The sequence below is a fragment of the Myxine glutinosa genome, chromosome 5 (genome assembly GCF_964187855.1).
Source record: "Myxine glutinosa chromosome 5, kmMyxGlut1.1, whole genome shotgun sequence".
Classification (NCBI taxonomy): domain Eukaryota; kingdom Metazoa; phylum Chordata; class Myxini; order Myxiniformes; family Myxinidae; genus Myxine; species Myxine glutinosa.
Window position 1 is genome coordinate 172,067,856 of NC_136265.1, and position 27,589 is coordinate 172,095,444.

Here is a 27,589-nt window from a genome sequence, read left to right on the forward strand (position 1 = left end):
GTGCTTTAAATGCGCATTTCCCAATCGGCCCTTTACCTGATATTGTCGCAGGTTGTGACCACATTCTTGTCATTTGTACTTTTGTTTATGCAATGATTCTCTGGGGCTGATTTATCGATAATTTTGTTTATACATTGATTCTTGATTTTTAAATGAAGAGCTTTAGTTCTAAGAGGTATATGAGTACTCGTGTTTATGAGTCTATAGTTTGCATGGGCCCTATTGACAGAGCAAATAGAACTCTGGGTTAAACAGAGCTGTTAGCCAGTATGATATATCATCAAACAGGGCTGTGCCTTGGACCTTTCACGTCCTCAATATTAGCCAGAGTAGACAATTAATCAATTTTAGGTATTACCCAATATGATATGGTTAGTGGAAGGGGAAAAAAAGAAGAACATTTTGAGTGGTCAGAAAGTTTTATCACTTTCCCCATTCACCTCAATGTAAAATTGGTGAGTCCCAGAACTCTCATTCGCATAGTACTCACATCATAGGCCCTGAGAGAATCATTTACTCGTGATTATTGACAACACCATGAATTGTGGCTCTGTTAAAAGCCTTACAGACTGCAGAATCAAGAAAAGAAACCAAGAGAAAAAACAAATAGGCGCATTTTATTATTGTACAGACAAGGAACAAGCCTTGTTCATGTTTGACGATACCAGGATCAGCCGATTTGCAGTTCTTTGGATCAATGAAGCTTTGGGGATAAGACATTTTAATTAAAAAGAAAAGGTGAGAAATGGTACAGAAGGTCCTTCCATTTTGGATACCCATCGGAAAAATTACCCTCCCCGCATCCAAAGATCCCATGATACCGCACAAACGAATGAAGCAAACATTTGCTGCTTCACAGCATCAAACTTCTTCCATCAAGGCCTGCTAATAGTTATCATTCCAACAAAATGTCCAATTCCTCCAGAGGAAGACGTACACGAAGCTCTTTTTCAGTGAGGAGGTCAACCATTTCCTGAAGTCGCTCCGGAAACAACCGCACAGCATCCAAGTACAGCACCTGTGGAGATGTGTCCAAGATAAAGTGAGCTGGGCAATGAAGAATCCAACCATGGAGATAGCCTGGCGTTGAGGTAAACCTCGTGTCTCTGATGAGCAAAAGCTAGCTGCTCAATACGTAGATACATACATACCCCAATGACAGTTCAGCATCATTGAGAAGCTCTTTGTTAATTTTTGAAAACTCAGAACTTTGTGACAATCTCTCAAAATTATACTTATTATACTTTTCAACCAAAACACTGGATATTCTAATGATGAATTTCTGCAAAGTGTGCATTTTCTAGACTGATTCGTACCTTGACCCAAGGGCAGGCCTGCACAGCACGGTAGAAGATCCCGATAGCCTTTTCCGACTGCCCTCGCATCGCCTGATTTCAGTTTAAGAGGAAGAAAATAAACAAATATTTTGCACCTAATTTCATGTTATGTGACGGCAAAGCACACAAACGTGCAAAAGACATGAAAAAAAATGTAAACCTTCCTTTAAAAACAATGTGAAAAACAGACAATGACATCATGGACCCCCACAGCATCAACTGTCGTGGCGATGCTCTCTCAAGTGACCGTGATTGTTGAGAAGTACCAGCACTAACTCACTGCAAAGTAAAGGTAGAATCTCCACAGGAGAGGACAGGCCGAAGCGCTAGGCTTCTCAAGAGCACGTTCAAACAGAGCTTGTATCCGGTGTTGCAGACCGGTCTCGGGATGGAGCGAGATGCTGGTGGCGGTGAAATAAAAGGGCAGGAGGAGGAGTAGTAGAATGACCGATAAGAATTAGGATATAAAAGCCTAAAAGGAAGGATGACCGTGTGGAGGAGCAATTTAAATCACTTAATTCTGAAATCTAATTGAAGAGAAGTTGAGTTCAAAACCGAGTTGCTGGGAAAAAGCCACGGACAATTATATTTTATAAAGCCACTCGCTCTGCTTGGAACAGAAAATGCCAGGCACCTGGCCTTGACCGGCGGATTGACAATGCTCGGAGCTTGCTATTAAATAAACAAGTATAAAAGCTATACTTGCATTTATCCTTTATATAAATCAATATAAATGGAGTTAATGAGGAATTAGCACTATTAGGATTACAACAACAAACAACAACATGCATTTTAAAGGCCATTTTCCCTACTAGAGCGGGGGTTAGCCTTGCGGTCCCCATGACAATATTCTCCATCTTGCCCTATTTTCTGCATCTCTCCTTGTTAACCCCCTTGCCCGCATTTCTTCTTCCACCATCTTTAGCCAAGTCTTTCTCGGTCTTCCCTGTCTTCTACTTCCTTCTACATTCATTTCCATCACTCTTCTCAACCAGTCACGTTCATCCTTCCTCAACACATGACCAAACCATCTCAACCTGTTCCTCTTCACAGCATCATTCACAGGCTCTATTCCCATCATCTTTCGCAATTCATCATTTGTCTTCCTCTCTCTCAACGATACTCCGCACATCCGTAGAACCATTCGCATTTCCACCCTTTCCAACCTTCGTTGCTGCTCTACGTTCATTACCCATGTCTCGCTCCCATAAATCATAACACTTCTCACACATGCAGCATACACCTTTCCCTTCAGCTTCAACGCCACTCCCCTCATCATCAGCACGCCACTCAATTCCCGAAACTTCTTCCATGCACATCTCACTCGAGCAACCGTTGCCGAGTCTGATCTACCTTCTCCATTCAGCATGTCTCCGAGGTAGCAAAATGTTTTCACACCTTCCAGCTTCATGCCGTCTCCAAGATCCAACTCAACATTTCCTCCATCTGCAGCTCCCTCTGTGCACACCTTACATTTGAATGTAGCTCCCACACTGGTTAATGACCCTCTCAGACCACTACATTTTTGATGAACCCACTCAGCGCACATTGTACATTGAATGGAGTTCACTCCGACACCCTTCCTACACACAGCACAGGGCCACTTCCCAGTTCTTTCCACCTCACCACATGCTTTACCACTTGCCATCACCTTCGTCTTTCCGATATTCACCTTCAGACCTTTTGTCTCCATACATTCCTTCCACTTGTTAATCTTTTCCTTCAGTCCATCCATACTTTCCGCAATCAACACCAGATCATCTGCATACAACAACTCCCACGGTAAACCCGCCTTTACGTTCTGAGCCAGCACCTCCATCACAGCTACAAATAGTCGCACTATTTGTACTATTCGGCACTATTAGGATTAAAGGACATATATTGTATATAAGCCTAGGTTACATATGTACAGTCACGTGAAAAAGTAAGTACACCCCATGTAAAGTTTTGACTTTTTCAACATATTTCAACATACAGTTATTTGATCTTCATTTCAACAATATTGATAGATAAAGGTGATATAATATAACAAATATCATGAAACATTTACATTTTGTAGTCCATTGAATAATTTAAATAAACATAAATGCAAATTTCGCATGTGGAAAAAGTAAGTACATCCCTACATTTACCACCACTTCAAAGACCTAAAATTAGAATCAGGTGCAAAAGCTCAGGTGCAAATGATTAGAACATCGTTAGAGAGGATCTTGGAGGAACCTGTCTTATTTAAACCTCAGACATTTCGTTTGGTTTGCTCTTTGTTGTTGAAGTGTGCGGCGTCACCATGCCTAGATCAAAAGAGCTCTCTGAGGCCTTCAGAAAGAAGGTTATAGATGCCTACGAGTTTGGGAAGGGATTTAAAAAGATCTCCAAACAATTTGAAATCAATCATTCGAATGTCCGGAAGATCTCCTACAAGTGGAGAAGATTCCAAACAACTGCCAACTTGATCAGGCCAGGCCGCCCCAGCAAGTTCAGCCCGAGGGCAGACCGCAAATGCTGAAAGAAGTCTCTAAGAACCCCAGAATGTCATCACGGAACCGACAGGTAGCTCTTGCCACTGTTGATGTCAAAGTGCACGAGTCTACCATTAGAAAGAGGCTGCACAAATTTGATCTACATGGGAGGTGTGCCAGGAGGAAACCTTTGCTGTCCAGAAAGAACATCAGGGCAAGAATAAAGTTTGCCAATGAACACTTCGGCAAAGACCAGCACTTCTGGAACAATGTGCTCTGGACAGATGAGTCAAAGGTAGAGCTATTTGGCCACAGTACCAGAAGACATGTTTGGTGAAAACCAAAGACAGCATTTGACCACAAGAACCTGATACCAACTGTAAAGCATGGTGGTGGAAATATTATGGTTTGGGGCAGCTTTGCTGCATCAGGGCCTGCACAGCTCACCATCATAGATTTCCACTATTAATTCTTCATTGTACCAGAGGGTGCTTGAGGCTAATGTGAGGCCATCTGCTGGAAAGTTGAAGCTCAACCGAAGGTGGACCTTGCAACATGACAATTACCCTAAACATACCAGTAAATCCACCAAGGAATGGCTGAAAAGAAAGAAATGGAGGGTTCTGGAATGGCCAAGTCAAAGCCCGGATCTAAATCCCATCGAGATGTTGTGGGGGGATTTGAAACGAGCTGTGCATGCAAGAAACCCCTCAAAAATCACACAGCTGAAATAATTCTGCATGGAGGAGTGGGCAAAAATTTCTCCCAGTCGATGTCAGAGACTGGTAGACAGTTATAAGAAATGCCTACTTGAGGTTGTTTCTGCCAAAGGGGGCAATACCACCTATTAGAGCCAAGGGTGTACTTACTTTTTCCACATGCGAAATTTGCATTTATGTTTATTTAAATTATACAATGGACTACAAAATGTAAATGTTTCATGATATTTGTTGTATTGTATCACCTTTATCTGTCAATATTGTTGAAATGAAGATCAAATAGCTGTATGTTGAAATATGTTGAAAAAGTCAAAACCTTACATGGGGTGTACTTACTTTTTCACATGACTAAGTTAAAGGGACAGTATAATAATGAAAGAAAGTTGCTTAACCTTGGACAAGGACACAGAGTACAATGCTTACAGCCATCTGTGTTGACAAAAGGTAAACAGACCTTTGGCCTAATGGAAGATTTGTATGAGGGAATTCGGGAATGAGACACAATCAATCAAGGGGTAGTTCAAGGGGTAATCAATGAGACACAAGGGGTAGTTCTGGGTTCTGACAAGACTCCTCCTCTCTCTTTGACGTCTTGTCCTCTCTTGCACTCTTACACAATTTCCTTTGATTCTCATGGGACAGAGCTGACGCAAGACATCAATCACCTCGAAATAGATGAGGTGGCTCTGCCCCACATTCACCCACCCCACATCCTGCATCCCATAGCATTGTGTGAAAATCCTATATCAGACCGAACTCAAGGAGCATTAATTCAGAGATTCGGAGATTGATCCTGTTGTGCTGTTTGTTGCATCATTGTGCTGTTTCTTTTATAATTTAATTGTGTTTATTTTGTCATTGCTTTGGTTTCTGATAATCTCTCCAAGTAATTAAACACTTCCTATTCAACCCGGAGAGGACATTGAATTTTTTCCTCGACAAAGGGATGGACAGACTAATGCTGAGATAGAAAACAAGTTAAATTAATAATAATAATAAAGAAAAAACATTTAAGAGAACATGTTATAATTTAATGCAATATTTTCAAGTGCGAACAATAGACCAATTGAAAGGGAGGGAGGAAACGACCAGTAAACTCAGAAGACTGACCCCAGACCATTTTCCACCACCCGTTTGCGCTCCATCTCGGCATACAAGGAGAACAACCATGGCATTATGCTGTCAGAACGACGTGTCATCTCAGAGAATGTGCGCCGCAGTGAGCCCATGCCAAGCCCAGGACCCTCTGTCTACGACATACAAACAAAAGAAGGAGGAGAGTGAGGGAGACATAGACATGGAGTACCTGCTGCTCTTTTGATGACGGCCTTTCACAACAGTGGTTGAAACATGATGGAAAATGACAACAACCTTTGCAGTAGTGCTAAACTCAGCAATGCAAGGAAACTCGAGACAACATACAAACTTGTGTTATTTAAATCCTCGATGCAAGCGAAACCCAGATTCGATTTCACCCAGACCCAGATTCGATCGAATCTGGGATTTTAAAACCCAGATTCGATTTCACCCAGACCCAGATTCGATCGAATCTGGGATTTTAAAACCCAGATTCGATTTCACCCAGACCCAGATTCGATCGAATCTGGGATTTTAAAACCCAGATTCGATTTCACACAGACCCAGATTCGATCGAATCTGGGATTTTAAAACCCAGATTCGATTTCACCCAGACCCAGATTCGATCGAATCTGGGATTTTAAAACCCAGATTCGATTTCACCCAGACCCAGATTCGATCGAATCTGGGATTTTAAAACCCAGATTCGATCCGAATCTGGGATTTTAAAACCCAGATTCGATTTCACGTCGATAATCTGAATTCCAACACCAAACAAGCGAACAGTAACCCCCGTGCTGACGTACCTCTGACTGTACGTACAGCCGTAGGAGATGTGCATTGGAAGGAAATGCCGTTGCTGCGCAACTCAACGCCTTACGTAGGAGCCTACGTGGGGATGTCAATTCCGTGACGCCATGATAACGGAGCAACACTGCTCTCTCTTCAGCCAGGACTTCCAAGTCACGAGCTACTCGCCCCGTGGGCTTCTCTTTCGCCATGCTGGCACCCAAAAGTTTCTGGAGTTGCTCGCATGCGCTTTCAAATAGGGTATCTGCTGCCAGGGGTCCCATTGATGCATATTGCAAGAATGCAAAGCAAGACACAAGTAGGACATAAGAACTAGGGTGATGCCAAACACTGTCACATACATCCACAGGAGCCACCTCCACACATGTTAATGCCACTTCCAATGCTCGCTCGTAGGCCTTGCGTGATTTGAGCACCGCAAGCGGAGGATTTGTCTGCCCTGACGATGGCATGTAGGCCATTCCCTTTTCCGCTACAACGGCAGTTAGGATGTGAACTGTCCGATTGAAGGCTTCAGCTGGCGGTCCTGAGGCCAGCTCCATCTTGGCGTACCACAGACACAGAGCGCACAACTCATTTGTTGCTGCACTACTGGCCTTGAGGGCAGCACCAAGTGCTGTATCAAGTATCCGACGTGCTGAGCCAAAGTCCTGCAGCACCCACTCCAACTTGGCCATTTCCAGCCATAACGGAAGGCGATTGCGGTGAGCCGGTTGTTTGAGGAGAGTCTTGGCAAGGCGGCGAGCACGTTTTCCCAGGACACGAGAACGGCGCTGTGCAGACGCTCGTTGGGACAGCTCAACCTGCAGATGATAAATAAACCTTAAATATTCGAGTCTCCCCTCTTCGATATCCCTTATCGTGAATCATTCTGGTCGATAGACTCAAATTATCATGGGCCTTCAGTGGCAAAATAATATTTGTGGACAAACGAGGGAAAAGCAATCTTCCTAACCTTTAATCTCTCGTGCTGCATCCAGGCCAAAGCAATGGCGGCCTGCTCATCACCCGTGAACAGCTGTATGGCTTGCTCCAACACACCACGTATGAAGTCCTCCGCATGTTGGCTCCTCCGGCCTTCAACACCAGCCCATGTTCCTACAAGAACGCATCGACGACGATCAACGTGCATTCCAACAACATTGTCCTTTATAATGCGCTCAAAGTCACACTGTAAATCTAGTAATCTCACAAATGGAGTGCAACTTAAAGCGACACAAAAGTCGATTTTCAAAATCGGTGAATTCATACACCTGCATCTTATCTTCAAATTCACATCGCACTGCAATAATAACAATCTTACCTGAGCATTAATCGTGATGAGAGAGGAAAAAATAAAAGACACCCAAAATAAAATATCCTGACAAATTGTGCGGGGGAAAAAAAGTGTACACCCAACCCTTTTTCTCACCTCCAACTGCATCGCTCATGTCACAAACAAAATCCAGCCGTCCTGTGCCCATCAGCATGGAGGCCTCAGTCAGCAAGCCTTTGTCATCTCGGCTAAAGATGACGATGGGGTCATCGAGAGCAGAGGCTGCAAGGTCACGAGAGGAACAAGTCGAGATGCCAAGGAAAGACAGGAAGGCACAGACGAGGCGGAAACGAAGCTCTTTGGTTTCCAAGGTGAAAAGTGACTTTCCGATGTCATCATACAAGACCTGATATTGCAAGGCAGCGAGAGATGTGAGGGCAATGGGAGTGAAAAGGGTGAATACAAACAAGCACTCACTTGAGCGTTACATTTATATTAGCTCATCCCCCCATGCAGCAGGAGACGGGGTTTTGCAACCATGTGTGTATGTGTGTGTGTGTGTGTGTGTGTGTGTGTGTGTGTGTATACGTGTATGTGTATGTGTGTGTGTGTGTGTGTGTGTGTCTGTCTGTCTGTGTATATGTGTGTCTGTGTGTATATATGTGTGTATGTGTGTGTGTGTGTGTGTTTGTGTGTGTGTGTGTGTGTGTGTGTGTGTATACGTGTATGTGTATGTGTGTGTGTGTGTGTGTGTGTGTGTGTGTGTGTGTGTTTTGCCCTCTTCAACTATAAATAGCCCTCTTCACCCTAGTTTTATTTTAATTGCTTCCGTGTTTCTTTATTTATTTACCATTCGGTGCGTCTGTCCATTTTTTTTATTGTTTAACATTTTTACCAATCGAGCTTTTGTCTTCAAATCTTCCACAAACCTTTAATATGAGAATATGGAGCACACAAATTAATAAAAGGTACAATTTTTTTAACTGTCGTTATCATAAAGTTTAGTTGGAGTACAAAGTTTACACGGGCAGGCTTTGCATTGAGATGCTTTTTCGTTTTTCATCGATTCATTATATTTGTTTGCTTTCCCTTCCATCATAATTCTTCGTTCCACCACGAGTGCTTCCATCAGTGAATTAACAACACCGATCCATACCTGGCGATCAGGGTCATCACAGTCCTCTTCCTTTTTCCCTTTGCCAACATCCGGGCGCCATGGAATGCAGTGCCGCCTCTCACGGGATTTCTCAAGCCTCAGCCACACCTGCCAGCGGGGTTCACGTTCATCTCCTCGATACCCCAATTCCTCCTCTTCATCCATTCCCTCGCTCGCTTCATCTCCCTCATCTGTATGCCAGAGTAGAAACTCACTCGATGAGGAATATCGAGACTCGGCACTACGGCCACGAAGCGTGGGTTTTGGTGATGCAGATGGACGAGGAAGATTTGTACGAGGAGAAATACCACACTTGCTCGCACACCTTTCTGGTCCAGCGACACCCACCCGCCTCCCTCCTGCTGCCGCATCCAGGCGCTCCAGCCTCGAGCTCCCTTCTCACCGAAGTGTGGTTCCCCACTGTCCCAAAATGTCTCAAAGAAATCCACCTGGGTAAGAGAACAAACTAGGATGATGAAATGAAGGAAAATAGTAAACCCGAAGGATACTAAGCACACGAAGAAAGAAAGAGTGCAAGGAAGGGAAAAGTGAGAAAAAGGGAGGAAGCGATCTCAAAGTACCCACAAGGCCATGCGTCTTGACATCATTTAGGTTGTCAGGGCGGAAGAAATTGAAGTCAATAGCAGCCTGGAAGAGGGAAACACACTTCTCAGCATGACCAGTTTGCCGTAAGAAATGGCACTGTTGCAGGAAGATACCTGCACAGGAAGGAACACGTGTCACCTGGAGGTTCAGAGGATTAATGCACGAAATGTGGAATAGATCTTTCTGAAAACGTTCGGAGGGAGATGGTGTCGATTATTCCTGAAGTCTGATGTCCAAAACATGAACTGCATAATACGAGAATGCGAGCATAACATTAAATAAACATCACTGGACCAAGAGAATGGTGAACACAGGTCATACATGTATGACAAACAGTCGCCTCTCACCAAACATGCTTTCAGTAGTGCCAGGAAGGGCAGGGTGGGAAAGCAGAGAACCATCGACCGCTGATGCCAACGTTCTCAGGCACTTGCTGTACAGCGAGTTCACGCGAGACACCGAGAAGGTGGACTGGTGGCTCTGTTGGCGAGAGATGGTTGGAATAACTGAACATTGTCACCATCAGCTCTCTTCTTCTTCTTCTTCTTCTTCTTCAGTATGCAGCACAAGGCTGTGGGGTAGCATCAATGGATGAGGTCCCAGCTGTGCCTCTGATGCAATACCCTCTCTGCTGGTTAGGGTGGGAATTTGGAATTTGTTCAAGGTGCCGGCGATTGTTCGCCTACTCTTCGTGATGAATACCGTGGGATCTTTAACATCCACAAACGGATGCTGGCAGACGGGATGCCCAATTCAACATGCATCCGAGGGACCGCACACACATTGATGATTGATGCCTGTGAAACACCAGGATGAGAGTTTACAACTGGATAGGGATGCAAACCCAGGCTAGACAGCTTAGAGGCGAGTATGTGCACCTCTCGGCAATCCTGTCAGCACCATCAAACTGAAAGTACAAATTCTAGTTCTTATGGGTTGAAAAGTGGGAAACTATCTTTCCTGTGCTGTGATTTCCAGCCTTTCGGAAAGGGATGTTTAGCTGTTAGTTCTGTACATTAATCTCTCTTTCTTGGTTTCTTAAATACGGTGCCTTCAGAAAGTATTCACACCCCTTGGCTTTTTCACATTTTGTTGTGTTACAGCCCGAATTTAAAATGGGTTAAATTGAGATGTTTTGTCACAAATCTACACTTAATACCCCATAATGTCAAAGTGAATTTTTGTTTAAAGAAATTTTTACAAAAACATTAAAAATGAAACACATTAATATCTAATTTACATAACTATTCAACCCCTTGAGTCAATACTTCGTAGAAGCGACTTTGGCAGCGATTACAGCTTTACGTCTTCATGGGTTTGTCTGTATCAGCTTTGCACATCTGGATTTGGGGAGTTTCTTCCATTCCTCCTTGCAGATTTGCTAAAGCTCTATCAAGTTGGATGCGGAGCGTCGGTGAACAGCAATCTTCAAGTCTTTCCACAGATTCTCAATGGGATTCAAGTCTGGATTTGGCTGGGTCACTCAAGGACTTTCAAGGACTTTCACGTTCTTGTACTGAAGCCATTCCAGTGTTGCTTTGGCTGTACGCTTGGGGTCATTGTCCTGGTCGAATGTAAATCTTCGTTGCAGTCTAAGGTCTTTTGCACTCTGAAGCAAGTTCTCCTCAAGTAGTTGTCTGTATTTGGCTCCATTCATTGTTCCCTCTATACTTACAAGTCTCCAACTCCCCGTCACTGAAAAGCATCCCCATAGCATGATGCTGCCACCACCATTCTTCACGGTAGTGATGCTATTAGATGGGTGATGAGCTGTACTCGGTTTCTGCCAGATGTTGTGCTTTCCATTCAGGCCAAAGAGTTAAACTTTCATCTCAACAGACTATAGAATCTTTTTCCTCATGCTCTCAGAATCTTTCACATGTGTTTTTGCAAACTCCAGGTGTGCTGTCATGTGCCTTTTTCTCAGGATGACTTCTGTCTGGCCACCCTCCAATAAAGCCTCAATTTGTGAAGTGTTGCAGAGACTGTTGTCCTTCCAGCAGGTTCTCCCATCTTAGCCAAGGAACTCTGTAGTTCTGTTAGACTATTCATTGGGTTCTTGGTCACTTCCCTGACCAAGATCCTTGCCCAGTTGCTCAGTTTGGTCGGAGGGCCGGCTCTAGGAAGAGTCTGGGTAGTTTCATATTCTTTCCATTTCCTAATGATGGAGCTCACTGTGCTCTAGGGAACTTTCAACACTCTAGAAATTGTTTTATACCCTTCCCCTGATCTCTACTTCCTCACAATTCTATCGTGGAGTTCTACAGACAGTTCCTTGGACTTAATGGTAGAGTTTCTGCACTGACATGCACTGTCAAATGTGGCACCTTATAAAGAAAGGTGTGTTTCTTTCTACATCATGTCCAATCAATTGAATTGGCCAGAGGTAGACAAAATCAAGTTGTAGAGACATCTCAAGGACGATCAAAGGAAATTGGATGCACGTGAGCTCAATTTGGAGTGTTATAGCAAAGGGGTTGAATACTTATTGATTCAAGACATTTCAGCTTTTCATTTTTAATTCTTTTATAAACAAGACCAAAAGTCTAACAGCGGCGTAGCCGGGCTTGTAAAATATTATAAGCCACAAACACATTTGATTAGCTTTCTAAACAGTCGCTAATGCTGTTTATAACATTAAACAAAGAAATTTGGAGGAATCAAGACATCCATGAGGTAAGTTTTACTTACAGAACTGAGGGAATATGAATGAATGAATGATCGTTTTAAGGCAATTTTTCCCCGCTATAGCGGGGGTTAGCCTTGCGGGCCCCATGACAATCATGGTTCCCTGTTTGAGGCAATGTTTTTATGGCCGGATGCCCTTCCTGACGCCAACCCTTGGTCGCCTCTTACGATGCGCAGGGATACGGTGCACCTATTCTAAACCGGGGTACACACCGGGATCATTCATCCCAGCAAGCTGGTACTCAATTTGCCGACCTCGGAAGGATGACAGGCTGAGTCAACCCCCCTGGCGTTAATTCAGCGATCGACCGGGATTCGAACCCAGGATCCTAGGATCCCAAGCCGGCACCCTAACCGCTAAGCCAACACCAGGCTACTGTAATCTACCAGTACCAGGGAAGATCTACTGTAATCCATATACCCCACAAGGATTGGATTAATAACATGCTATCAACAAGCGTTAGGCCTCGGTCCCCCGTCGGGGCAGTGATGTGAGTTGACAAAGTGGAAGACGCAGAAAACATGCTATGATATGATATTTCACTCACAAGGTTCAGACATACATGGTGGCGGCCATCTTGGATTTTGACGTGGCAACCCAATTTTCTATAGCGTTCTTCCTTGTGCCTAGATACACCCAAACACCAGATTAGAAGTTGGTACTTCGCTTATTTTTCAAGATATTTCGCTCACAAGGTTCAGACATATATATGGTGGCGGCCATCTTGGATTTTGACGTGTCGACCGAATTTTCAATAGCGTTCTTCCTTATGCCGAGATACACCCACACACCAAATTAGAAGTTGGTACTTCGCTTATTTTTCAAGATATTCATCTCACAAGGTTCAGACATACATGGCGGCGGCCATCTTGGATTTTGACGTGGCGACCCAATTTACAATAGCGTTCTTCCTTATGCCGAGATACACCCACACATCAAATTAGAAGTTGGTACTTTGCTTATTTTTCAAGATATTCATCTCACAAGGTTCAGACATACATGGCGGCGGCAATCTTGGATTTTGACGTAGCGACCCAATTCTAAACAGCGTTCTTGCTTATGCCTAGATACACCCACACACCAGATTAGAAGTTGGTACTTCGCTTATTTTTCAAGATATTCATCTCACAAGGTTCAGACATACATGGCGGCGGCCATCTTGGATTTTGACGTGGCGACCCAATTTTAAACAGCGTTCTTCCTTATGCCTAGATACACCCACACACCAGATTAGAAGTTGGTAGTTCGCTTATTTTTCAAGATATTCATCCCACAAGGTTCAGACATACATGGCGGCGGCCATCTTGGATTTTGACGTGGCGACCCAATTTTCAATAGCGTTCTTCCTTATGCCTAGATACACCCACACACCAGATTAGAAGTTGGTACTTCGCTTATTTTTCAAGATATTCATCTCACAAGGTTCAGACATACATGGCATCAGACATACATGGCGGCGGCCATCTTGGATTTTGACGTGGGTTGCACCCACACACCAAATTCGAATGCGGTCCTTCGCTTACGCACGCACGCACGCCCGCACGCACACACGCACGGACGGACGGAAGGACGGAAGGACGGACGGAAGGACGGACGGACAGAGGGGAAAACCATAGTCCCCCTTTCGCTCCGCTGTGCGACAGGGGACAAAAAACCGAGGTGAATTCCTTACTTCCGTGGTTGTTAGTACCATACACCACTTATTAATGATTCATGAACCATACACCGCTTCAATCAATTAACTTTGCATTCACAACATTGGGATTATAGTGTTATGGTCATATTTACTATATTGTTATTATTACTATTATGGAAACGATACCACTGAAACGATACACTACTGCATTAAGAAACCTGGACTTAATTTGTCCGAAGCGGTCCGAAGGTGAGGCATAAAGCCTTAGGCCTATACGTACCATTTTGATGGAAGAGCCGTAACGCCGATACTTTTAATATTTGATGGTCATTTTAACAATCGGTTTGTTTGTGTTTCACACTGAATGAAAACCATAAAGGTAGAGCACGGCGATTGTGATATATGTCAGGTTCGACGATATGTTCGGCCCGAACGAAATTGGAATCAAAATGCCGGAGGGTGGAGAGTCAGCCGCCGTATCGCCGTAATGACATCGGACGTAATCACATCACCCTGTCATGTGACCAGATCCTCAACTCAGATTGGTATACGTTTGAGGGGACATACATACAGACGGACAAACACTGTTCTAGACGGCTTTGCCCTAAAGACTTGGCCGAAAAAATTCTAAAGATGAAATTCCACATTCACATTATGGGGTATTATGTGTAGATCAGTGCCAAAAAAATAAATCTCAGTTGAATCCATTTTAAATTCAGGCTGTAACACAACAAAATGTGAAAAAGTCAATGAGTGTGAATACTTTCTGAATGCACTGTACATAATTTGTGAACATTAATTGGATAATGCATTACTGATTAATAGCTCATAAATATTAATGCAGGCAAGATTGCTGGCAGCCATTAGAGTCTTTCCCTTGCCCATTGTAAAATTCCACAAACCTGTGCAAACATAAGATAACGAGCCCAAAGGGAAGCGTCGTTTGGATACATGAAAACCAGGTTCTTCCACTCCCCAGCGAGGTGGCTCGAAGTCCAAAGCTCAGCCCCTGCTTCAAGACGACTCAGTTTCAGCTCCGTGCTGCTGGGATTTGCCTCCAAGGCCCGTTCCACAATGGCCAAGCGCCGTTCCAGAAGTGCTGAGCGAGTCTGAAAAGCAAAACACAAATGGAAAATCCAATAAACAAATATGCTTGGATCACCGTGGTCACAAAGCAATCTTAGCTTGGGATGATGATTCTATGATCTTAATACGAGCTACAACCATAACCGCTCTCCTGAATATGGCTTGCAGACTTGAGCAACATGTGATTCAACATGACGAGCCTTCGGGTTGCAAGAATGGTCATCGTTGTATAAACCACCAAAACTAAATGGTGTAAGGATACTTATTCTTGTATATATTCATTATGTATACTTTAGTGAGGACGAAAGTGGGACTAAAAAGAGAAAAATCTAAATTTACAGAAAGAGAATACAGTATGGTTGGAAAGAGAAAATACAATTGAAGAAAGGAAGAGAAGTGTTGCAGGAGAGCGGCGAGAAGGGTGGGAGAAGATAAGAGTTATGCAATGGGAGGGAACGGGCATGAACAGAGCATACAGTGTGCGGTAGGGGCAGGGCTGAACATTTGGGGTCAAAACTTACATCATATTTGCGTGATACATAAAAAATAGATGGCCCCTAACCAACTGCCCGATCAGGCATAGCAATCGTACTCAAGGTTAAAAACTGTTCGTATTTGCGGAATCTTCTTTTCGGAAAAACATTAAAATCAGCATGCCTTCTTTCGTCCCTCCGAGCCGTCATAAACCGAGGCTTCATCTTCCTGCAGGGCAGCTTCGTCCTGAAAGCGAATGAAAGCCAGCCACCTTGCCACATCATGCGGATCTTCTCGTAATTGGCGATTGAATTCCTCGGCACGTGCTTGGAGTTTTTCCGCAACAAGGTTCTTTGTCGTCAATTTCTTAACAGGCTTCCTTTCCTGTAAAAAGATGGCATACTGTGGATGTTACTGCATAGTTGATCACCACCAGAGCTATATTTTGTCAGCTAGGTGTCTTCAACAGTCTAATTAGGCAAACATAACAAAATTATACTTAATTCGTGGGAGTAATGCATTCGATCGTGTCCGTCCGTGTGTGTGTGTGTTCGTGAACAAGTTATCTGGAAAAGTTCTGAATGGATTTGGATGAAAGTTGGTGGGATGATTGCCCTTGGGATAAGGAAGAATTGATTAGTTTTTGGTGAAGCTCAGGATATTATTCCGGATCAAGGAATTTTTTGAAGGATTTTTTACCATTGGAAGATAGGGCTCAGCAGTGGCCACCCATGGCAGGAGTATGCACTCTACTGAGTGGCGTTCTAGTTTATTATGCAACACGTGGCTACTGGTTTGCATCATTCCTGGGAACATGGCTGTGCCGCTGTGCATTGCCCCTATAGGGTAAAAGCAGAAACTTGTCATTTGTTAAAGGTGCCGGTGATATCTTGCCTACTTTTCGTGAAGGACACACTGGGATCTTTAACGTCCACCAACTAATGCTAGCTGACGGGATTCCCGGTTTAACGTCCATCCAAGAGATGGCAAACACATTGATGAATCGCCATGCCTGCGAAACACCAATATGACAGTTTATAGCTGGGTCAGGATTCAAACCCAGGCTAGACAGCTTAGAGGCGAGTGTGCATACTTACCAATAGGCCATGCTGCCAGTCCTATTATACTCAATTCGAATTAGGTATACAATGAACAACATTGCCTGTGGAACCAACTTCCCCAGTCTGTTCAGAACCATTCTTTCCTCCAGGGCTTCAAGACAGCACTTCACCACAAACTCAGGTTGTCCCATATCCATACACATTATTTCTTCTGCCAAGGTTATTGTTATTTTTTTCCCTCTCCTCACCTCTTTTCCTTTGTTAGTTTTTTTTCTGGCTCATCCCGAACGTCCCCTTTCTCTTTTTGCTGTTTAATTCCGTTTGTTCACCCCAATATGTCCTCTCCCTCCCCTTGACCTCACTTCTACTCTGCTGTTGGTGTTTCCCTCTTTCAATTTTGTTCCCTTCCATTCTGCTCTAGCTCTTCCAAGAGCCTTGGTCAAAATGAAATACAAAATGGAGAGTAATTATGCAGATAGATACTCATAATGCAGTTGATGAGAAGTCAAAAAATATCACACTGCTGTGATTAAACAAGGCCATACCTCAGGTCCTCCTCCGCTACTGTGACCCTTTCCTTGTAAATAAAGCGCCGTAGCCGAGGTGTAAAGGTCACGTGCATCCAGCTTTGCAACTGAATTTCCAGACATGGCACAATCACTTCCCATCTCCACAGGGAGAAACTCCCGTAGAAGGGACAGGCCTAACTTGGCCCGGACCACCTCTCTAGGTACCGGAAGGACACCGGCAGAGAAATATCGCTCATTCGACCCCAATAGCAACTTTTTCCATCGTTTCTTTCTTGACTTCGATGTATTCCAGAGCAGCTGCTGTCGTTTGTGGTCCAGACCCAAGCAGGAGTCACCCAATCTCTGGTACCTACCAATAAGAGAATAAAACTAAAGTTCATAGAACACCTTAACCCACACAGTCTTGAGGAAAAGGACATGAGAAGGGTCTTTCAAACCCTTGCTTTGCATTTCTGAGCACGCTATATATTTCCGACAAGCTACGTTTTTGTCCAAATCTCAATATTCCACAAACGCTGAGGGTGTGAGTGGCAAATTTGATTGGTGGAGATGGTGTAATATTTTGTCCAAGTACCGCAAAACTGGAGATTTTTGTAAATGACAAGAAGGTGATCTGTGTTATATAGTGTTCAAATATATAATTCAATATAAATAAAATAAACATTTTAAAGGATGTAAAAAAAAAAAATCTAAAATTTAACACCATTGAAGCAGCCAGCATCTTTTACATCACCCTATGTAACACGTTAAATTAGTTCTCCATGCTTGTTGTTTGTGTCATTTATGCCATTCCTAAATACAGTAAGTTTCCTGTGTGGAATTTTGTTGACTGCCAAGCAGGTGAGATTACTTTACTCCTCTGTGCACATGCACGATCTGGATGAGATTCCGTGTAATTTACCAAAATTCAGAGCCAAAGTACTGCTAAACTGCAGGTTTGTGTTCCAATTCGTGTTCTACACTGTTTAAAATATATAATTCTATGTAAATTAAGTGGTTCCTCGATCACAGACTGATGTCTGCAGACAGACAGACAGAGACAGAGTGAACCTATTGCTTAACCCCACTTTACGCTATGCATGCAGATAATAACTGCCTTATGGAATGAGAAATACATCTGCTCCAGATGCCCAAAGTCAGATATTATATAAAATAAAATAAATCAATGATAAACAGTGGAGTGGAAGACCACACAACCTGGTATAAATGTTGGTTGCCCCATTTTGCACAGTTATAGAACAGTTTTGGTTGCCTCATTTTGCACAGGTTGTCTCAAGCACCACTTTCACGTCAGTAGACACATAGGGCTGCCAAGGTAGTTTTTCCTTGGCTAAGGAGCACAACCCTAGATGGGTCACCACTCCGCTACAGACAGTCATAGCACCAAGTTTATTTGCTACTCGATGTATCACGTACTCAAACCCACCTGGCTATGTGACCACGATAGATGGACATAAACTGCAAGTTGGCCGAGTCAGGCTTGCGATCCACATAACACAGACCCAACTCAGGATCAGTTTCTTCCAGCCACATTGAACGGACCGCACCTTCTGGTGGAACCCTTCAATACAAATGTTGGTAAAAGTCTATATCAATCATACCCAACAACCTTCGATTCATCTAAAAGTAAGATTATACAGGAAAATGCACCATCACAAAGAGGAATCTGCTAAAATATATTCTCCCGATTACAAACTCTTAGAATTATTACAAAAAAAAAAAAAAAAGTCAAAATGGTCATGGTGAACCATGATCAACATCAATTCGAAATAACCAGCAGAGTGTGACCCTACAGGCAACCTTATTCCAAGCATGCAACACGTTCTTCCGACGCACATTTATTTGGGTGGTGTATAGGCAACTGTCAGCTGACTCAATCTCTCCAGAAAATAAAATAAAAATAACCTGGGTTGGTTCAATACAGCTCTATAAAAAACATTTTTTTATGTGCATGTAGTAAAAACATGCCTACGGCTTATAATTCAAAACACCTCACTGCACTGGAAAATGTGGGGACACCGTGTCCCCGGGACAGGAATACTGTACTGTAAAGAGTGGACTTGTAACACCCTCTCCTATCCGGAGGCAGCGCTACACAATACACATTTACATAGAGAATTTCCGTTCCTCCCTCCTCTCCTCCCCCACCCCCATCTCCCATGACCACAGGCAAATATAAAAATACCCCTGTACACCAATTGGGGTCATGCCGATCCAACATAGCAAGTCTGGATGTAATCGGGCCACAACTGTAGGAGTAGCACGGCAAACAAGCAAGACAAGAAAATCGTCACTCCACCACAATATATGCAAAGTAACTAAAACAAATAAATTTGACCTTAAAAATAATTGGTCGTTTAATTCAAAGACCAAATATGCAAATCTTCTTCAAATTTCAGGTCAATCGGATGAAAATTGAGGATTTTAGAAATCTGGCCTATGTTGACCTTTTGACCTCAAAAATAATTGGTGGTTGAATTCAGTGACCACATTATGCATATCTTATCCAATTTTCAAGTCAATATAAGGAAAATTGAGGATTTTAGATATTTCACCTTTAAGTTGTTGACCTTTGGCCTATGTTGATCTTTTGGTTTGTTGACCCCAAAAAATAATTGGTGGTTGAATTCAGTGGCCTGATATGCAAATCTTCTTCAAATTTCAAGTCAATATGGTGAAAATTGACAATTTTAGAAATTTGACAAATTTGTTGACCTTTTGACTTCAAAATCAATAGACTTCTTGCTTATGACCAACTTTACCATTTCATGACGTTTTGTGAAGATCGGTCTAAAATTGTGACCTGTAGGCAATTGACATGCAGACAGACAAACAAACAGACAGACAGAATGAAAAATCGGTCAGAGACCAAGGACTTGGCGGAATGTACTTTTTTAATCGGCCATTTTGGACAAAAATGGCGGCCGAATCACGTGACCGATGACGTCATCATTATTTGTTTTCTCAACTAATTTAGTGCTTGATGATGCTCAAGAAATTTAATCTTGATCGGATGAAGTTTTGTACTTGTCGAATTATGACATCATAATGGAGGCACCAATGACATCATCATTAACATATTTTATTCCCCAAGGAGAATTCTTTACAATGAGCCATGTCTCAATTATTTCTATTCAGCACTTTCGGAGATATAGAGGTGCAAAGTTTTCCGGTTTTTCCAAGATGGCGACCGAACCACGTGACCGATGACGTCATCATTATTATTTTTTCTCCACCAGTTTATGCCCTCATGTCGCTCAAGAAATTGCATCTTGATTGGATGAAGTTTTGTACTTGTCGAATTATCAAATTATGACGTCATAATGGAGGCCTTGGGCCGAGAGAGTTAAAAATTGGGCACAATCTATTCCAGGGCAAGACAAATATGTGTGTAAAGATTGGCGAATCTACGTGCAACGGTGTAGACGTAGTGCTGCGCACAGACAGACAGACAAACCAACCGATCAACATACTTGCCGGAATCATTTCCGGCAAGTAATAATGCACACGACCAACCAATATAAGCTACTTCAAAATCGTCGGTTTTCACAAGTAGCAAATACACACTGGTCCGTGAATTGTAGTAAAGATACTGTCAAAATGTGCAAAATTTGCACAAAGTGAAGCCAACATCATTACAAATGGCAAAAACGATGGAATTCAACAACAAATCTTGTAAAAATCAAATCAAAGAACCTCATGGGGCCCGATACATTAAGATTTAATACAGAAGGTGGCTCAAAGATGCTTGCAAAAGTCAACAGCATCCAAACCTTACATTTACTCAAATGCAATTAATTTTGGCAACATATGCATATCACGTACGTACTTGAAATAGATTGCAAGCGAAGAGGTGGATCTTTTGGGGATCTTCACGTATCAAATTGTTATTTTGGGGTAAACAGCCTTGCCAAAGGCGCAACAGCGGGTTATGGAACAACTTACAAAGAAGCTTCGGTTGTGTTTCCTTGTTTCCTGTGCCCACAGTGCTCTTCCTCTTCTGAAGAACCTACGTCCTCATTCTCTTCTCGTTGCCGTTTTCTCAACTCCTTATTCGTCTTTTTCTTTTTTTTCTTCTTCTTTTTTTTCTTCTTCGTCCATTCTTGTGATACGTCCTTCCCCTTTTCATGACGGTGCTGATTCAATGCCGAATGATCACTCTCATCACTTCTTGAGCCTATGTCAAGCTCAGATGATCTATGAAACAGGAAGAATATATTTTTTGTTATAACCTTAAGAACACAGAGAAATATCTCACAAATAACTAGAACGGTACTCGGTAGAGCGCATATCTCCGCCACGCTGAACAGTTTATGTTTTGTATCCCACTGATAGGCTGGATCTGGATTCGGACCGGAACCAAAATCGGATCGGCTTGTTCTTATCACTTAACCAACTCATCCACCAAGTTTCATCATAATCCGTCCATAACTTTTTGAATTATCGTGCTATATTGAATATCGTTTTGGTCGTATCTCTCAATGGTGAACAATCACTTAAAAAGTTCTCTGATCCGGATCCGGATTAGAATCTTCATCAAAATAGAAACAATTCGTCCTTGTCACACTCCAAACATGTCCACCAAGGTTTGTCCAAATCCGTCCACAACTTTTTGAGATATCCCGTTCACAAACTGACAGACAGGGTGAAAACATAATCTCCATCCACCTTCGGTGGCGGAGGCAATAACAATCCTACTCCTGAGAAGAACTCCTGAGAAATAGTGTGAAAATCCTAAAATATTTACAGGTTGGCACACACATATAATGAGCTTAGTAAGTTTATAATCCAATATCATCACAAGATCTACAAAGTCAGCATGGCCTAATAGGATGTCCATACAAAATAAGGCAGTCAACAAGATGTTTATATCAAAATGGTGAGTTTGTCATTTTGCTGCGGGCACCCCAGGAAGGAGCAGCGCTTTGGAAGCCTTTATGGCAATTCCAGCTCCCTCTCCCCTTCATCTTCACATTAGGGAAGAATATTGTAACGAATTTGAGAAGTGTAACGGTTTTGAGAAGGGTAACGGTTTTGAGAAGTGTAACAATTTTGGAGAAAGTGTAACGAATGTGAAAAGTATGGTTTTGTTGTGTGTAACACCCTCGTAATGTAAATAATGGTCGCAGCCGTCCTCCTAGTTAATTCCATGAAACTTACACACAGGCCACGATATATCTTTTTAAATAGTTTATTTCCTTATTCTATGTAGGCTAAATATGTGTTTCCCACTAGATTGACTCTGCATTGTATCAAACGAAATAAGCGTAGGCCCCTTTCAATTTCCCCAATCATCTCCGCTCTCCAAAGTTCCTTTCAAAAGCGGTGCGAGTGGTGTTCAATCCCGCAAGCCGCCATTGCCCATGTGCTCATCTCGGAGAAGAGGGGGGTAGGAGCCGCCAACTCACAGGCGTGGCACGTCGTCATGATCAAAGGAGGAATCGGACAGCCCTAACAGCCAACCAGCACCGCGGTTAGCGACCCGGTAGGCGTGCCCTCGCAGCCGGCGGCTTGATTCCGCCCCGAGTAATAAAAGCGACTGGAAGGGACTGCTTCGGGAGATGACATGAGAGATGACATGAGAGATGAGAGAAGAGATGACATGCGAGATGAGCTGTGAGCTGAGCTGTGAGCTGTGAGATGAGAGACGCTCCAAGCCAAAAAGGAGAGGTACTTGGAGAGGAAACCAGCTTTGGAAAGACGCGCTGAGAGGAGGGAGACGGCTCCACCAGAAGGAGAGGAGCAGGTGTGACCGAGCCAGCGCGTGACGTCTACAGCATCAGCAGCGTCGACGCGACCGAGGGTTTTCCCGCCAAAAACGCGAAGAATTGGGAGCTGCTACCTCCAGCCCTGCCGGTTGCAGGGACCTGACCCTGCCTCCCTCTCCAGCAACCCACCTCCGCCATCCCTGCCTGCAATTTCCCCTGTGTAAGTGTGAACGTCGTCTGTCTTGAATGTTGTCCTGGGGTTAAGTAAATTGAATAGTATAAGTTAACGATTCACTGTGTGACTGCTTCTTCCATCCATTGCTTGTGTGTGTATAATAAAGCTGTTCTTCCTCCGTACTCTGTCTTCTTCTCTTTTCCTTCTCTTTCGGTCGCTTTAGAGGTTTCCCAATTGAATATCTGTGGTGCGATCTGGTCAACGTTGGGGGAGTCGGGCCAATCGGGGATCCTGTAACGGTCGCGGTTGGACCATCCGCTCGGCCCATCATAACATCTAAACCGCGATCCGTAACAATATCAATCCATGGATGCGTTTCTTGCTCATCATCAGCACAGAGTAGATTCCCCATACTTCCCTCCTCGAGGTGAATTCATATGCATATTATATATGCGTCGCTATCTTGTACAGTTTGAGACGTACACCCTCCCCTGTTGTGTGCGTTTAAAATCACCAACCTGTCTGACTAGAGTCCCTGTATATAGAGAGTTGTGTCAACTCAAATTTGGACGCCATTTTGTGTCTAAGTGTGTCGGATTAGATATACATGTACATTCGCGATATGGGGTGATATATTCTAAACCTGCTAAAAAAAATTTTACTACACATATTTAGTCTTATTATTACATACAGGTGATATTTGTTTTCTCAAAAACTCAGCTATTGCCGTGAAAAAGAGCTGTGTGGTGATATTAAAAGTGGTATGGCAATGCATATTACAAGCCAACACTGCATATAAGAGCTAACATTATAAGTAAGACAAACCAATGCTGTCGTTCTCTGAATTTTAATAACTTTTAGAAAGGAGTGTGGGCATATCCAATATTTTTTAAAGGGTGCCGAGAGCAATTCCGGTGTAGGACTTCCAGCCGACATATAGTCTAACGCACTTAAAACAAATTCTGTACGTGGTATTGCCATATTTCTATAGTGTACAACTTTAGTTTTATCGACATTTATATTCAATTTCCATTGTAATGATTTAACAAGCTGCAAGTCAGCTTCTGTCTCTGACATAAGGAAAACGTCATCGGCATCTAGTAAGATTGAAACGTTCATTTATTACTACACCCTTGCCCAGAACTCTGATGGATATTATCTGATCGATTAATATGTTTCATAGCTGGCGACTTAATTAACACTTAATTTTCGACTGCGCCAAGCCGTAATTGAACAGAGAAAAAACTTTTAAAAATACCTGCAGTGTGCACGGTTCGTCTAGTCGAACAGATATGGAAAAGCACAGATACGACGTCGTATTCACCATAACTTGTTTAATTTCACCAGGAACACGATGAGGCCAACACAGTAAACATTCAGTACAAAACTTGGTTCATACATTCAGTACAGAACATGATTCATACATTCAGACCGTAAGAAAACTCTGCCCGTAATACAACACTCTGACCAGACCAACACTTCATCCCACTACGTTCACTCCTCACAAGTGAAACTCATCACTACTCCGTTCACTCCTCACAAGTGAGACTCATCACTACTCCGTTCACTCCTCACAAGTGAGACTCATCACTACTCTGTTCACTCCTCACAAGTGAGACACCATCAGTTTCAGATGTGGGTTTCATCAGAGCCAGTTTTAAATGTGGGTACACAAATACACCTGTTTTACTGCATTAATCACCTAGAAATATTGTATGTTTTGGGAACGATAGCTGTCACCAGGTTAAATATATAGGGATTGTCCAATGTGCAAAATCTTCCATCACTACAATTTGGCCATAAATCCCGGGGTGGGAAATATTTGAGCAAATATGCCACAAGACGCATGAGCACTGTACAAAGCAAACAATAACTCGTCAAATTTTGGACGTATGGATGGCTGCACAACCCGCAAAAAAATTGAGCAGGTCCCCCCCTAAAATTGCTTTTATGATTGCCGATTAGGCTAAAGATTTTAAACCAAAAAAATAACTTGCCTCGGAATAAGTTTTGAATGGACGGACAGACAACTGAAAACAAAACGGACCATGGGTTTCCCACCCCTATAAAATCAAAATTAATTCCCTCTGAAAAAGTACAGTGACATTTCCCGCAGACTACCCAACCACAGACCAGGCAATGTCACTGTACCGGGACATTTCATCAATCAATGACAATATGCGGTCCGCTAGGACTACCCGAAAAAAATTGAGCAGGGTTCTACCCACGGAAATGCATTTTTGGTCAGCTCCTTGAAGATTATAAACAAACACAAATCACTTCCCTTTAAAAGGGGTTTCAACGGACAGACAATCAAAAAAAAACCGAGCAGATAGAATTGCTTTTGAACATCGATCATCAAGTGGCGTGGGCCTACCTGGCAGAGTCTCGAGGAGTCGATTGCTTTCCAGCTCTTTCGTCTGACTTTCGCTTCCCAAATTTGTCTTCTGACTTTATCACTTGGAAATCTATACATCTTATATTTCCCAGATTGGTTTGAACAACCAAAAGCAGAACAACCAGTCATTTTGTTTGGCAATAAACAACATTCCCGTACCAAGCTGACGTTCACGCACGGTGAAGTTAGACACAAAATGGCGCCACGAAATCACGTGACCAGAAATCTCGGGTCAGCGCATGGCGCAACTCTCTTTATACAGGGACTCTATGTCTGACCCCATTTATTTGACGTTTTTATACGTTATCTGTCTTAAATGTCTTTTCTTTTTCTTAGCGCTCGTATGGCCTGAGTGCGATCATAGGGAAAGGTAAATCTTGTCCAACAGCAACAACCGAGCCGCCAGAGTCAGCAGCGACTGATGGGTCAGAAGGGGGTTTGCCCCGCCCAACAAGCCACCAGCAATGAATGGTGAGTGAGAGGGGAGGAGCACGGCACGTCATGAGCGACGTACCATCTTGAATAGGTAAAGGCCAGAGCACAGGAAAGAAGAAGAGTTGATGCTGTGCCGATCCCTTTATGCTGCAATGTCCTCGATACTGTGCGTTGTGCTGGATGGCAAGGTAAATGGCCAACTTATGTCTTCCCACTCTCCTCAGCCAGTAGCACGGGACGTCCTCCAGGCCTACTGCATTGGGACCGGATACCTCCTACCAAGCTTTGCCTCGGATATGCCCAACCAACTCTGTGTCTTATGATTTCCCCAAGTCTTTCTCCTGTGTTACGTGTCTGAAGGCCTTTAATTTAGGTAATTAAGGCCCCCGTTCATCATTTGGTCCATGGGCATGTGGGATTGGTAAGGGTAAGGGTTTTAGTATTGATTTATTGTTCGACTGTTATTTGTGGTTGCTTCCTTCTAGTTTCCCTCCCTTGTGCCATTTTGTTCTTGAAATATACTTGGTTTTGGGTGCATTCTGTTTGTTCTGGTGATACCGGTAGGTCTGGTTAAAGATTGATTGGCTTCAACAATATGGCATCATGTGACTCAGGTTTGTTTGGCCTCATTAGATCAGTCACGTGATCGCCTATCGGAGCAGGGCTTGGCTGTCTAAACGGTTCCAACGGGTACGGTAGCGGAGATCGAAGGCCGCAATCCGACCCAGAGCCGTTGACTCACCTGACCTCAACGGTTGCTTAGACGAGACCCACCGGATTGGAACCGGGCAACCGGAACGGACCGACGACTGCAAACACGCTCACTACAAGGGTGCCAAGCACTAAGATTTTGTCCTTTTGCCAATGCAGCATTCAAGGTGTAAGTGCATCTGATTAAATAGTTCACCAAACTGTTATAATCAGTAATGCTTATAATATATCAATCATCGTACCTTTCATTATCTTCAGATCTTTGGCTTCTTTCCAAAATCAAAGAATCTTTGGTCGCAAAGCTTTGATTTCTCAACCAGTCGAAATCTGTGTGGTCAGAGATCAATAAAGTACAATAAATAACAATCTTAAAATGTCACATAATAACGCTTCTAGGATTGTGTTCTAAAACTTGATATCAACATCATAATCATCAACATTATCAACATCATAATCATCAACCTTATCAACATCATAATCATCAACCTTATCAACATCATAATCATCAACCTTATCAACATCATAATCATCAACATCATAATCAACATCAACATCATAATCATCAACATTATCAACATCATAATCATCAACATCACAATCATCAGCATAATCATTAACGTCATTATAATCATTATCCACAAAATCATTATCATCATTATCAACCTAATAATCATAATCATCAACATAAGCATCATCATAATCATCAACACCAACATAATCATCAACATCATCAGCATAATCATCATCAGTGTTGTAAAAGTCTGTAAGGCGTAAGCTATTGGAAATCAATTGATCAAAATCATTGTTTTGCTCAGAATTTCACATAGATCCTTGTCTTAATTACATGATTGATGATAAGTGATTACAAACGACATTGTTCTGTAAACAGCATCGGGAAGACCGATTTGTCGGTTCGAAGAGGATTATGGGCCAAACGTCCAAACATCAAGCACAGAACCTGCAGCCGGAGGCTTCGTGGAGGCCGCAGCAACAGCGAAACCGAAGGCTGGGAACAGAGACCCTGAAGCCTCCATGGTGGTGTCTCCTTCGAGACCGCGTCCTTCCTGGGACCGCCACCTCGCGTTCCCGATGGCCGAGATCACGTTTGGCTATCGTCGTCACCGCGGAGTAATCACGTCACTGCGGCCCATGAGAGTTATCAACATCGCCGAGAGAGACCAGCGAGAAAAAAGAAAGAAAAAATAACCGGACGAGACCAAACGATCAAGTTTCTCCTTCCTTATTAATCTTCTTCTTCATTTAGTGT

The 27,589-nt window shown here is 43.1% G+C and overlaps 1 protein-coding gene across 2 annotated transcripts; it reads right to left on the reverse strand.

Annotated features, from left to right (window-relative positions):
* Window positions 1-601: 601 nt before the first annotated feature.
* NRDE2 (NRDE-2, necessary for RNA interference, domain containing) lies at window positions 602-27,589 on the reverse strand. 2 transcript variants are annotated; one of them, XM_068115546.2, is made up of 18 exons: window positions 27,281-27,589; window positions 26,565-26,649; window positions 20,841-21,092; window positions 18,322-18,456; window positions 16,911-17,244; window positions 15,488-15,688; window positions 14,647-14,853; window positions 9,767-9,899; window positions 9,399-9,532; window positions 9,139-9,262; window positions 8,814-9,004; window positions 7,814-8,063; window positions 7,358-7,500; window positions 6,399-7,205; window positions 5,626-5,765; window positions 1,618-1,738; window positions 1,317-1,388; window positions 602-1,018 (listed from the first exon to the last, which is right to left on the reverse strand). In XM_068115546.2, exons 1-18 carry the CDS (start codon window positions 27,354-27,356, stop codon window positions 896-898), a joined length of 3,528 nt encoding a protein of 1,175 aa, XP_067971647.2. In that variant the 5' UTR covers window positions 27,357-27,589; the 3' UTR covers window positions 602-895. The 2 variants fall into 2 exon arrangements, with proteins under 2 accessions (XP_067971647.2, XP_067971646.2); XM_068115545.2 differs by having other exon boundaries at window positions 9,127-9,262.